The sequence below is a fragment of the Gastrolobium bilobum genome, unplaced genomic scaffold (assembly GCF_033153095.1).
Source record: "Gastrolobium bilobum isolate Gb01-03AN ecotype WA unplaced genomic scaffold, APGP_CSIRO_Gbil_v1 utg21709, whole genome shotgun sequence".
Classification (NCBI taxonomy): Eukaryota; Viridiplantae; Streptophyta; class Magnoliopsida; order Fabales; family Fabaceae; genus Gastrolobium; species Gastrolobium bilobum.
Window position 1 is genome coordinate 183,793 of NW_026898833.1, and position 14,609 is coordinate 198,401.

Sequence of the window (14,609 nt, forward strand, 5' to 3'; positions counted from 1 at the left end):
CATACTAACACGGGTTAACAAGAGCACACAGTTTGTTTGGTCCTCTTGGAAAGAAGCCTTTTTCATTACCTGTTGGTGCTTGTGGCAGTGGAGAAATGCCTCTCTTCATGAGGATCTTTTTATTTGGCCTCCGGACCCAGTTTTCAGGATTTTTAATTTCCTTTCTGATATGAAGAAATCCAGCAAGTCGGACCCTTTGTTCCCTGCCCTCCCCCTCCAGCTGTTCCCTTTGACACTGTCTCTCTTGATTTGCAGGAAGTTATCAGTATCTATGTTGATGGAGCTGTCAACTCTCATTCAAGTATAGGTGTTTGTGGTGATTTCCTTTAATGGTGATTGGCTGGGAGGCTATGCACAGTTCCTTTTTTTAATTATGGGCTATGTGCTTTCGGAAGTGGGTGATTTGAATGAACTTGAAAGTTGCAATTTCTGATCATTTTGACTACCCACGCAGGAATTTTCTGTGGTAATTAGGTGCAATTTCCTGGATTTAGTGTATTTAGTTACATATGGTAATTTTTTGTGCAGTTTGTGGCTTTTTAATTCGTGAACGTGAATACATGGAAGTTTCTATTCGTTCAAGAAAAATGTTTAAATTTGGCTATAAGCCATCGAGACGAGGATTGTTCAAATGACATAAGTTTTATGTTTGATAAAATAATTTTCTTTGACTTCCTGTTAAGTTTTTTAATACAAAAAATAATATTATTAATTATTAAATATTTATATATATGATAAAAATATTTGTTAAATATATTATTAGAAATTTGTTTACAAAGTTACTTTAGCAATTTAATATGAAGTATGTTATTAAGAATGAAAAATTATACTATATAGGAATAATATTATTCCTAAACAGTATAAATTATATATTCTTAATAACATATTTTAACTCTATATTATAAAGTGCTTTTGTAAAAAAAAATTCTATATAATATATATTTCAAAATATTTTTATCATATATATAAATATTTTATAAATTAATAAAAATATTTTTTTTAGGAGGAGAATATAATTTTATTTTATCAAACATAAAATTTCAGAGCTCTTGCCACGGGACAGCTGGGGAACTTGCCTCGTATAATAGCACATACCAATAAAGTGAAAAAAAGGCACATTATTGTGAGGTAGATCAAATTTCAAATCAATCTGATTTTTTTGATAAAACACAAATATACAACGATAAAAAAAAGAACCCACAGTAACATTATTAATCACATTTGCCCGGGCTCGGGATAATAGTACGTCAGTAAGGTGAAAAAAATGCACATATAAGACATTAAATGTGAAAATAGAGAATTTTTTGGTATGAAAAAATATTATCATCAAGATCAAAATCGTGAGAATGGAGATCTCATAGCTGAACTCTACTGTACCCATGCTTAAATTTTTATGGATTCACATTTCCCGAATCATGGTAAGTTTGTCCCCAAATCATGATGACGGTGTTTATGAACTACATGTCGCGGAGCAATTTCTGGGATCAGATCCTTAGGTGGCTGATGCTTTGCATTGCGTTGGCCTGCCTTCTCATCAGGCTTTTTTCTCTGGAAATTATATGTGCAATATGTGGCATGATCGCTGGGCTACTTGTCATACAGATTGAGGTACTTTTTATTTTGGTGATTATTGGTGCGTGTTTATGTACTGTCGACCATAAGATTTTTTATTTATTTATAAATTTAATTATTTTTATTGTGCTGGTCTGGTCAGCATTATTTGAAGATAAAGGATAATTTTGAAGAAAGTTGATTTTTTCAAGTCTTTTTGAAGACAGTGTCGTTAGCAGACGTAACAGCATATTCGAGATCGAATGGGATCCCCAAATTGGAGTTGTCCTGCGATGAAGCGTACAAGTTCCAATCAGCAAGCAAAGATGAGGATGAAGGTGCTGCTGCTTTCTGCTCATCATCCTCACTGCGTGAGCTTGAGAACCACCCCTCCATTCTTCGAATACAATCAACGATCATTCCCTTTTCTACTCTTTTTCTTTTGTTAAGGAGGAGGGTTCGAAGAATGTGAATTGAAAGATGAAGGAAATGAAAATTGAATAGGCATGCCCCCCAACGTGAATTGATTGCAGTCAATTTTTGGAATAACTTTTATCTGGTAAGCTGTGTCAATCGAACTTATCCGACTCACCAATTAATTAATTGGTTTGGTGGTCCTACTACTACCTTAAGAGTTTAAATAATGGGTTTAAAATTTAAGAAACTTTTTTCTTGTGATATACATATAAAAGTAAGTGATTAACCTAATTTTATTTTTCTTCTCTTTATAACGGCACTTATTCATTTTTATATGAATATGACATAATTTTTTTTTCAATACAACCAGATAAATTCTTCCCTTGAATTATATATTCAAGAACAACCAAAAATTATATATTCAATAACTTTTTAAATAATGGTATATTAACATACACATTATGTACATTTGTAATCCCTTCGTCCATGTTCCTAAATAAAGAGATCTCGTGTGACGATGAGAAAAGGAATAAGAAAAGAAATTTTTTTGAAGAATTATGGGCCTGTTTTGATTGTGTTCTGTTTTTTTTGTTTTTAAAATTATTTTGTAAAATAGTTATTTCCTATTTTATTTTATTTTTGAATGTTAAAAATCAAAATATAAAACAAAAACAATTCAAATATGTTCTCAAAATTTGATTCAAAACAGTCACAATTTTTAAAACTTTTTTTTTTTACAAAACAGGCCTAATGCAACGAGTTTATTTTTCTTTTTCTGAAAACTAAAAAATATTTTAAAAAACAATAATCAAACAAAACCATCTTATGTTCTTGATCACTCCCTAAGTCTCTTTCCTTTTATAACATGTTATTAACATGATTTGCTTTAACCAATTGAGAAAGAGTGTGTCTACAATCATCAATTAAGACAAAATAAATGGTCGTGTCATGTTTGATATTAAGATGAATGATGAAGATTCATGCGTGATTGATAGTGTAACCACACACACCATTTTGAAAAATATGAAATATTTTTCTCAACCATGATTGGCTAAGACAAGTGTTAGCACTATTTATGGCACTACAAACTTAATTGAAGGTTTGAGAAGAGCTTGTATTGTGTTACCTAGAGGAACAAACAAATTTAATATTAATAGATGCATCATACTCTAGTAGATCTAATAAAAATATAAAAAAGTTTTAAAGTCATATACATTGTAATGGTTATCACATTTAAACCACAAATGAAAATAATATTGAATACATACTTATTACATTTTTTTTGGTACATTACTTATTACATTTTTTAGATTTGGCCACAAATTTGTGCAGGAAAAAATGCAAGTTTTTTTTTTTTGTACAAAAAATGCAAGTTTTTTCTTCTTGATTGTATTGCACATACATTAATTCAGTGGAAATTTATATTGTTACTAATCAGAAATTGATTGGCCCAAAACATTTCCCCTTTGACTTGAGAGATTGGATCACCTAGGTGTTAGACTTTTTACACAATTTTCACATTATACAATTAGAAAAATATGGCTTGATGATGAGGGAGATTTAATAATTATTGTATATCATTGGGCATTCAATGGCTCTCTTCGCACACAAAATGATTTAGTGGAATCATTTTTTGAGAGATTATAATTGATTGCTAGAATACTATTTATGAAATATAGATTATAACTTGGGGTTATGTAATTTTGCATGCACTTATCAAATTAAAACCAACTACTTATCTTAAATGCTTCCCATTACAACTTATTTTTGGTCTAGTACATAACTTGTCTCATTGAATATTTTTTGTTGTGTTATTTATATTCCAAATGCTTCAACACAATGAACAAAAATAGAGCCACAAATAAAATATTTAGGGGTTGTTAAATGCAATTATATGGCATTGTGGTTACAAACTTTAGCTTTTTTAAATAATAGTGTATTAACTTACATATTACGGATATTGTAATGCCTTTATCTTTATTTCATATATGAAGAGATGTCTTCTCTTGAAGATGAGAAGAAGAATAAAAAAAGAAAATTTCATGAAGAATTAAAAGTTGATAATTTTTCTACTCTTGATCTCTCTTTAAATCTCTTTCCTCTTTCTCTTTGATTAGACTTTGACAATCTTTTGTATAGTTGATATCTTCTTAAATATTTTTTTTTTTTTTTTTTCGTTATTTTATAACTAATTAATCATTATTTATTATGATCTCATCCTCTTATACAAATTTAAACAATAGTAATAAATGATGATTTCATAACATAAAAGTAATGATTTATTTATCTTCATACTTTATATTTTAAACTTCAATCGAAACCATTTAAATGATATTTCTGAATTCGCCACCTTCATTTTGTCACATTCATTTATGCTAAATTGGCTTTGCTTAATAATATATTTATTCCAAATTAGTGGAGATAGTTCCATGAATTCAAAAAAATAAATAAATAATTGATAAAATAGTAAATAAAAAATAAAAATAAATTGAAAATAAAAAATAGAAATGTCTATTTGGATCAATGTTATTAAAACTGGCTCGGTCACTGACCCGATCAAGTCACTGGTTCAACCGCATGATCCGGTAATTATATGCAATTTTATAATTTATACTAAAAAATTGTAAACATACTTAAATATCTAAAAAAATTGATAAAAATTTCAAATATTGTAATATAAAAAATAGGCTAAATTACATGTTACCCCCTTATACTTATGTCATGTTCAAAAGACGACCTTGTACTTTTAATCATTGCAATTAACTTCCTTGTACTATGTAATTTTAACAATTAAACATATCTCTTAAAAAAATTCAAACTCTATTAACTATGCACGTGAGTGGAAAATGTTTCTCTCATCATGTAATAACCAAAAAAAAGAAAAACAATCAAGATTATAAAAAAGAAAAAGAAAAAGGAAAAGGAAAAGAATTCTTAATTAGAGAAACGCTCCATCATGAATAAAACACTCAACATCTGAACTTGGTAATGAAACCAAAGCAAAGCAATGTGAGAAGAAAAAACTCCAATGCAACACAACACTACTTCTTCGGATTTCGATCTCACGCATTGCCATCATGGTAACCTTCTCATTTCTTCCCTTATTATTTATCAGGAATCGGTAACACTGCTATTTTCTTCTACCCTCAATGTTATTGTTTTAATTTCTGGGTGTCAATTGATTTGTAGGTGAATTATAGTTGAAATTGAGAAATTTGTCTTGAATTGTATTATTGGATGTTGGGTCATTTTTTGGTATGCTGAAAAATGTTAAAAAGACTTAATCTTTTGTTGTTGTTATAGCTGTTGTTGGTAGGTGAATGTTCCAAAGACAAAGAAGAAATACTGCAAGAATAAGGAGTACAGGAAGCACACTTTGCACAAGGTTACTCAATTGCTTGCTATTGAAGGAAGCACCCCAAATAGTGTCGCCTTGTATAATCTTCATTGATGAGATTGATGCTATTGGAGGAAGCCGAAATCCAAAAGACCAAATGTACATGAAGATGACTTTAAATCACTTGCTTGTTGAGCTAGATGGATTCAAACAAAATGATTAAGGATCGACCCGACTGGTTTACCGGTTTTCGGATCGACCCGGCCGGGTCGGTCGATTTTAATAACACGGATTTGTGTAAGAACTTGCACCGTTAATTAAAGAATTTAATTAATTAATTATGTGAAATTAAGAAATGATTCCATAATTGACCCTGATAATTATTATGAGGCTTAAATAAATATAGTAAGTGAGTAATAATGCTGAAAGTCGTTTTTCAAAAGAAAAGTGCAGATACCGGTTCTGCTAGTCGGTATAAATGTGTACCGGAAAAGTATCTCGGAAAATTATGAAAAGTGATTATATATTATGGGAATAATATATAGGACTTGTAAAACGAATTTCAAGTTAATATAATGAGAACTGATGCCAGAACTGATACTAGCTAAGGAAAAGCGTGTACCGGAAAGGTGCTCCGAAAATTATAAGAAAAATATGATAATTCTTGTAACATTGAGTAGATTAAGAATCCTGAGTTTGGGATTAAAATGCTAAGCGTAGCAATTAAAGTTAATACTGTGTGTTAATTGGTTAAATGACTATATATACTCTTGTTAGGCACAAAACCCTAGGTAACTATATTTCCTACGTGAGTATTGAGAGTGGCTGACCAGCCTCGAGCCTTGCTTCATGGTCTCTTCACCAATGTGAGGGTTTGTGACCTTTTCTTCTAATTATTCTTCTCTTTAGTGGAGTAAACACTTGGGTGTGTGATTGAGAGTGAGTGTGAGGCTTTGTTTCTGAGTTTGGTGGCTGTGTTGAGCTTGTGAGGGGGCTGAGTTGGTGGGTTGTAGTGTTGGAGCCTTGGTCTTGGTGGTTGAAGCTCCAAGTGTCCACCTTTGTGAAGATAAACCTAGTCTTGAGCACCATTTTCGTATTCCTTGGTAGTCTGAACCTTGGAGGCAGATTTGAGAGCTCCAAGAGCCTTTCTTCCTCTGTTTTGGACTTTGGTAAGTTGTACCAACCTTGAGCTTGAGTTTTAATGGGTTAAAGGTGATGTCTTTGCATGTAAATGGGTTAAGCAAGTAACCAACCGGTATATAAACCTAAGAGGGTATAAAAATGCATGCTTTAACGTGTTTAAGTGTTAAAAATGGAACCTTGGAAGGATATCTTCGCGAAATGCAGAAACTGCATTTTGTCATGAAATATCCGGATATCTGCTCGTGAAATATCCGGATATTGGATATCCGGATATGGAGATCTGGATATCCGGATATTGCATATCCGGATATGTCCCCGAGAAATATCCGGAAATTCTGGGATTTTGAAGAACAGTAGCTGCACTGTTCATACAGTAGGCTATTGGGGGTTTGTGGACCCTAGATTGATGAAGTGGTACTTCTGTAATAATGAAACTAAGTCAGAATCAAGTGATTAAGGGCTTGTGGCTTTGTGAGAAGCCTTAAGACGTAAAACGTAAAAGGAAAATGTAGTCTTTATGTTTATGCTTTTGAGCTATGAATGTTGATATGCTTGCTGGTCCTAAATCAGATTGTGATCTGCTGTGTGTTGGACGTGAGCTGTGTGGACTCTTGGCATAGGATAGTGAGCTTGCAAGGTAAGCTTTCGTGTCCTTGGTTTAGCCATGTTGTGGTTCCACCATGTCCCATGGGGGTATGGTTATATGCATGCTGTGTTACATGCTTTTGATGTTTTGGAAATGTTATTGAGCTGTTATATGCTAATGCCTTTATGATATGCATGTGGTGTTCCATTTATACAGTAAGCCTGAGTATGTAGTACATACAATATGGTGAGGCTGTGGGCGAGGTGCAAGCGATGTTCCTTGTACTATCTGTAGGTGATAGACATATACCTGCATTTCTCTAGCCAGTAGAATAGTAATAAACACACATGTCATGAATATATGTTGCACTGCATAGTTTTGGAACTGATATTGAAATTAATACTTTTAGAACTTATATTGCACATGTAAGTGAGCTTGGGGTGGAAGATCCTCGAGGACCCCTTGTCTTACTGAGATTTCTTTTTAGAGATCTCACCCCACATTTGGGGCACCATTTTCAGGTTCAGGTAGTATGGGGGCTGATACCTCTGGCGGCGGGAGGCCGGAGCTGAGTTAGATATTGTTGTTATGTGCTGACATGTTGGATGCTGGATATGCCTGTTGTTTTTATGCTTTAGCTTCAGTTATTATTATGTATTACTGTTGAGACTGCTGTTGGGCGTGTAGCCTTATTTGGTGAGCATGGGATTGTCCATGCCACTGGATTGACGATGTTCCGTTTTTAGTTGAGTTGTAATAATGTATTAGGATTATTGTCCGGATTACGAGTTGTAATTCCGTGACTTAGATACTCACATGGTTTATATATTTGAGGTATTTCAGTTAGCTGTCTTTGCAATACTTATATACAGGCAGTGTTTTATTAATTGATTAATAAACAAGTTGGTAACGATTAATGACATCATAATTGAAAAGAAAAAGATATTCCGTATTTTTAAATTAAGCGTAGCTTAATACGATGACATGTTAACAAACCGGGTTAACACGGGGTTTGTTAAATCACTTGCTTGTTAAGCTAGATGGGTTCAAACAAAACGAAGGCATAATTGTCAATGCAGCTACTAATTTTCCAGTCACTGGATAAGCCTTTACATGAGAGAGATGGAGATCGAACCTAAGGAAATATAGAATGTAGATTAACAATATATACTCAGAAAACTTCATTTTTAACCGATTCTGTTACTTTTTTATAAACCTTCTTATGTGGCCAATGTTTACAATATGTGCTGAGTTATTGGCGTTTAAGATTTTTTAGTGGTTCTGTTACTTTTTTATTAATCGGTTTTGTTACCTTTTTAGTGTATCTTAAATTTTGATCAATATGGGAAAATTGGAATGAGTAAGAGTTACCTATAGAATGAGCTTGGTAACCGACATAGAGCTTAGACAAAAAAGTGCACTTGTTATCAGCATATGGTCATGATTAGCTCCTCTCATCTTTCATAACAATATAATTCAATATGTATCAGATATCATGTATCAGCAGACCTTAACCTCAGAAAAAAGATTTTTATGAAAATAATCCCAGAATTGTTAAAAAAAAAAAAAATCTATATAACTGTTTGTAATAAATAACTGTATATGAATATTAAAACCATAATTGGTACATGCAACTAAACTAATATACCAGCTTCAAAGTTTATATGATTTTTTTATGAAAATGCAAAACAATATTGTTTTACTCTAAAATTCAACATTTTTTATTTAAAAACTAAAGTAGAAGAATGGGGATTGCTGGAGATTTTAATATAGCATTGCTCGACAAAAAGAACTTTCAAAAAAATGTTCTTTTGGGTTCCATAATCTGTATGTGGCAAATAAAAAGACTCATGTTCAACGTAGTGACTATTCATGACAGAAGTCCTAAAAATTATTTGCTAAAATTAGGGAAATCAAACCAATCTCAAATCCCTAAACCCAACGAGAGATACAAAGACAAAGAAGATTATAAAATGAGAGGGGTCTAGGAAGTTATCTCCTTTGCAAAATATTTAAGGATGGCTGCAATGTATACGACAAAGGTTTCTTCGATACTTCCAACCTTCAGGAACCAATCAAAGATTGTTCTTCCCCTCAACAGAGAGTAGACCAAACAATGATAAAGGGTTGGAGTTAGGGTTCTGTACGCTTCACAAAATTTGGGTAAACTTCACATCTCAAGCGTTTTCTTTGTCATATTGTTTCTCTAATTAAGAATTATTTTTTGGTTTTTTTTTTTTTTTGTTGGTATAAGATGATGAGGAGAAGAAGCACGTGCATAGTTAACAGCGTTTGAAATTTTTTAACAGATATGTTTAATTGTTAAAATTACATAGTACATGGAGGTTAATTGCAACAATTAAAAGTACAAGGTAATCTTTTGAAATATGATCTAAGTACAAGGGAGTAACATATAATTTAGCCTAAAAAATAATAAATCACATATTATTATCCAATAAAAGATCAAACAAAAATATAACGATCGTGATACGAGACTTTAGGTTCAGAAAATGACATCTCTAACTATAAATTAATTCAAAATTTTCTGCATAGTACATAATTGAGATAATATTAGTGTTGTAGATACATAACTTATGTAAGTCAATAAGCAAAAAAATATTCATATATGTCAATTATGATTTTTTTTGAAAAATAAAAAAAATTGGAATTTTTTTTTGGGACAGGATCGGGTCACCGGTTTTTATAAAAATCGGCTGGGTCGCACCGATTATGATGCATGTTCAACCGGACCAGTTATATGGCAAGTTTACCGGTTTCCGGGTCGACACGGCCGGGTTGGTCCGGTTTTAATAACACTGATTTGGATCATCTTTTTCTAGCTTCTCTTCTCTTTATAAGAGTTAGGCCAAACATATTTTTACAAAAGCTCTTATAATAAAAAAAGTCAAAAACTGATAGGAGGAACTTTTTTAAGCTCTTGTCAACTTTTTTTTAAAATATGTGTGTTTTTTTGAATGAATAATTTTTAAATAACTTTTAAACTATAATTTTTATATAATAATAGTATTCACCAAATAGTTTTTTTTTTTTTGGTAAACCACCAAATAACTTTTAGCTTTTTTTAAAGCTTTTTTTTTTTTTTTTTTTTTTTAACTTTAGCTTAAAAAAGTAACTTTTAGCTTAAAAAAGAGAAGATCAAAACAAATTGGCATTTTAAAAAAAATCAACTTTTATGCCTTAGTTATGTTAAAAGTACTTTTTACAAAAGTTAAAGTTATTTAGATTTTTTAAAAATATTTAGTTTTTGAAAAAAAAAAATTTGACTTCTGTTTTTTTAGAAGTTAAAATTTTTAACTTACAAAAAAGATAATTTTTTGACTTGTTTTATGACTTATACTTTTTTTAAAGTAGACATTTAAACGAACTTAAAAATGAGAAGTGTTTTTTTTAAGTCAATAATCAACAAATTTAGAACAATAGTTTGTAGAGACATGTTTATAAATTATATAGATGTATTTAAAATTCAATAAAATTTAAATTTAATTTGACATTTTTTTTTTTTAAATAACAACGGCTTAAAATGAGTAAAACCAACTGCCAAGTCTATGGCGAAATGGGTAGTTCCAAATAAAGTGGACCCCAAACGTTTTAATTTGTTAGTAAAGGAAGGATCTAGAAAGTAGAAACCCTAGTGAAATCTTACTATATAGTAATTTGTTAGTATTAGCTTTCTCATCCTCATTTCTCGTGTTTCACTTCTTCTCTGCAACTCTCCCTCTCTTCCGAAACCCTAACTAACTTGAAGAAGTAGATCGGAAATGGAGACTGAGACGTTCGCTTTTCAGGCTGAGATCAACCAGCTCCTCAGTCTCATCATCAACACTTTCTACAGCAACAAGGAGATTTTTCTTCGTGAGCTCATTAGCAATGCCTCTGATGTAAGCTTCTTCGCTTAGTTTTCTTCTTTTATAAGCACTTTTTCATGCTGTTTTTTTCTTTCTTTCAATTTTCCGTGATTTTTGTGGCTGCAGATTTGATCTAGTTATGGTTTGTATGGATTTTTATTCATGATCATTTTTTTTATTTGTTACTTTCTGAGTTAGATGTGTTTTAATTTTTGCCTTTCTGTTAGTATATTACACCTCCCCCCAACCCCACCTTGATTACATTCGTTCTTTACGATATTTCTGGAATTTTTGGATGTTTGTTGCTCAAATTAGTAAGGATTTGTTGTCCTTCTTTCCGTTCCTTTTTATTCACTTATTGTTGGTGATTTCTCTAGTTTGGATGCGTTTACCTGGAAACTGACCAGTGATTGTTCCAGAATACTATTGCTGCGGTTTTAATTTGTTAGGGCCAATGTTTGTGACTTTCCTCTTTTTCTTCGTACCAAAGTGATGCTGCTATTTTCTTTTTTTATTGGAATTATTAAGTTGAAATTAAAATTTTCTTTAACCGCATAATACTCGTTCCTCTATGCCCATTGTGCCTAATTTGTAAGAATTCCTTAATACCGTGTCATGTTGTCACTGGATTAGTGTACTTCTCTCAATAGTACAGAAGAATTTCTCGTAATTTGTACTGTAAATATTGCGTATTGAGGCAAAGCTGGTGGTTGTATTGTTATGGAATATTTGTTCTCTTGGGATATTTTTCCCACAGTTCCTTTTTTTTTATTATGGGCTTTGGGCTTTCGGAATGGGTGATTTAAATGGACTCGAAAGTTGCAATTTCGGATCATTTTGACTACCCACGCAGGAATTTTCGCTGTAGCAGGTGTTTTGTTTGGCATAAATATGAATCTGGTCTTATTCCTGCATCTTTGACTGTGACAATGTAGGCTTTGGACAAGATCCGATTCGAGAGCCTGACAGACAAGAGCAAGCTCGATGGTCAGCCAGAGCTCTTCATTCACATTGTACCGGACAAGACAAACAACACACTGTCTATCATTGACAGTGGTATTGGCATGACGAAAGCTGGTAAGATAAGATGGTTTGTCAGTTTTAGAAGTTAATATGTGTAGCCCTGTATAGTAATTAATATTTTCTCTAATGTCTGTTTTTTTTATGTTTCAGATTTGGTGAACAACCTAGGTACTATTGCAAGGTCTGGGACCAAGGAATTCATGGAAGCCTTGGCTGCGGGTGCTGATGTGAGCATGATAGGACAGTTCGGTGTTGGGTTCTACTCGGCTTATCTTGTAGCTGAGAAGGTTATTGTTACCACAAAGCACAATGATGACGAGCAGTATGTCTGGGAGTCCCAAGCTGGCGGGTCATTCACTGTGACAAGGGATACATCTGGTGAGAATCTTGGCAGGGGAACTAAGATAACTTTGCTCCTTAAGGAAGATCAGCTTGAGTATCTTGAAGAACGCAGATTGAAGGACTTGATAAAGAAGCATTCTGAATTTATCAGCTATCCAATTTCTCTTTGGATTGAGAAGACTACTGAGAAGGAGATTTCAGATGATGAGGATGAGGAAGAGAAGAAGGAAGAGGAGGGTAAGGTTGAGGAGGTGGATGAAGATAAGGAGAAGGAGGAGAAGAAAAAGAAAAAGATTAAGGAAGTGTCTCATGAGTGGTCGTTGGTGAACAAGCAAAAGCCTATTTGGATGAGGAAGCCTGAAGAGATAACAAAAGAAGAATATTCTGCTTTCTATAAGAGTCTTACCAATGATTGGGAAGAGCATTTGGCTGTTAAACACTTCTCTGTGGAGGGTCAGCTGGAGTTTAAGGCTATCCTCTTTGTACCCAAGAGGGCACCTTTTGATCTCTTTGACACAAGGAAGAAGCCTAACAACATCAAATTGTATGTCCGTCGTGTCTTTATCATGGACAATTGTGAGGAGTTGATGCCTGAATATCTTAGCTTTGTGAAGGGTATTGTGGATTCTGAGGATCTTCCACTCAACATTTCTAGAGAAATGCTGCAGCAGAACAAGATCCTGAAGGTCATCCGGAAGAACTTGGTCAAGAAATGTGTTGAGCTTTTTTTTGAAATTGCTGAGAACAAGGAGGATTATAATAAGTTCTATGAGGCCTTCTCTAAGAACCTGAAACTAGGTATTCATGAGGATTCTCAGAACAAGACAAAGCTAGCTGATTTGCTCAGGTACCACTCCACTAAGAGTGGTGATGAGATGACTAGCCTCAAGGACTACGTTACCAGGATGAAGGAAGGACAGAGTGACATCTACTACATTACTGGTGAAAGCAAGAAAGCCGTTGAGAATTCCCCCTTCCTGGAGAAGCTTAAGAAGAAGGGGTATGAGGTGCTCTTTATGGTTGATGCTATTGATGAATATGCCATTGGTCAGCTTAAGGAATTTGAGGGAAAGAAGTTGGTCTCTGCTACCAAGGAAGGCCTGAAACTTGATGAGAGTGAAGACGAAAAGAAAAAGAAAGAAGAACTGAAGGAGAAATTCGATGGTCTATGCAAGGTGATCAAGGATGTCTTGGGTGACAGGGTTGAGAAAGTTGTGGTGTCTGACCGTGTCGTTGATTCTCCTTGCTGTCTGGTGACTGGTGAATATGGATGGACAGCCAATATGGAAAGGATTATGAAAGCACAGGCATTAAGGGACAGCAGTATGGCGGGTTACATGTCAAGCAAGAAGACGATGGAGATTAACCCTGAGAATCCCATCATGGAGGAGCTGAGGAAGCGAGCAGATACTGACAGGAATGACAAATCTGTGAAGGATCTTGTTCTCTTGCTCTTTGAGACTGCTCTCCTGACATCTGGGTTCAGCCTTGATGATCCCAACACTTTCGGTAACAGGATTCACAGGATGCTGAAGCTTGGACTGAGCATTGATGAGGATGCTGCTGATGCAGATGCTGACATGATGCCCCCTCTGGAGGAAGCCGACGCCGATGCTGAGGGCAGCAAAATGGAAGAAGTCGATTAATTCTCTGATATATCTGATCTGCCTTTTGGAAAGTAAGATTGCGGAGCAGTCTATTTACCTGTTTGTCTTTTTAATTTTGGAATCTTAACAAATTAGGTGCAATTTCCTGGATTTAGTGTATTTAGTTACTTATGGTAATTTTTTGTGCCAGTTTTTGACTTTTTAATTCGTACTTCGTCTGAATGTGAATGCATGGAAGTTTCTATTCGTGCAAGAAAAATGTTTTAAAGTCGGCTATAAGCCATTGAGATGAGGATTGTTCAAATGACATAAGTTCTATGTTTGATGAAATAATTTTTTCTGTCTTCCTCAGTAAGTGTTTTTCTAAAAAAATATTTATTATTAATTATTAAATATTTATATATTTGATAAAATTATTTGTTAAATATATTATTAGAAAAAAAATTTACAAAGTTATTTCAGCAATTTAATATAAAGTATCTTGTTAAGAATAAAAAATTTATACTATATAGGAGTAATATATTATCCATTTATTTATCGTTTGAAATTTATTTTATTTGTTCTTTATTTTATATATTGATAAAATATATTGATAAAGAACTTAATATAAAATTGTTTTTGAGTTTTTATATTTTTTAATTATAGTTTTTAGCATTATTAATTAATTTTTTTAAAATATACAAATAGTTAAAAATAAATTGTTGGTTTCTAATTAAAATTATTATTCAGGGTATTAA

At 32.9% G+C, this 14,609-nt stretch overlaps 1 protein-coding gene across 1 annotated transcript; it reads left to right on the plus strand.

Moving 5' to 3' along the window:
• The first annotated feature begins 10,745 nt into the window (after nucleotides 1-10,745).
• On the plus strand, nucleotides 10,746-14,094 carry LOC133284602 (heat shock cognate protein 80-like). Its single transcript, XM_061481662.1, has 3 exons — nucleotides 10,746-10,933; nucleotides 11,836-11,977; nucleotides 12,074-14,094. Exons 1-3 carry the CDS (start codon nucleotides 10,814-10,816, stop codon nucleotides 13,909-13,911), a joined length of 2,100 nt encoding a protein of 699 aa, XP_061337646.1. The 5' UTR covers nucleotides 10,746-10,813; the 3' UTR covers nucleotides 13,912-14,094.
• The last annotated feature ends 515 nt before the right edge of the window (nucleotides 14,095-14,609 follow it).

What these genes read in the sequence shown, in the direction of transcription:
- LOC133284602 (XM_061481662.1), top strand. Translation starts at nt 10,814, where the DNA reads ATGGAGACTGAGACGTTCGCTTTTCAGGCTGAGATCAACCAGCTCCTC. An exon ending in TCATTAGCAATGCCTCTGAT is followed by an intron (nt 10,934 to 11,835) that starts GTAAGCTTCTTC and finishes GTGACAATGTAG; the next exon opens with GCTTTGGACAAGATCCGATT. An exon ending in TATTGGCATGACGAAAGCTG is followed by an intron (nt 11,978 to 12,073) that starts GTAAGATAAGAT and finishes TTTATGTTTCAG; the next exon opens with ATTTGGTGAACAACCTAGGT.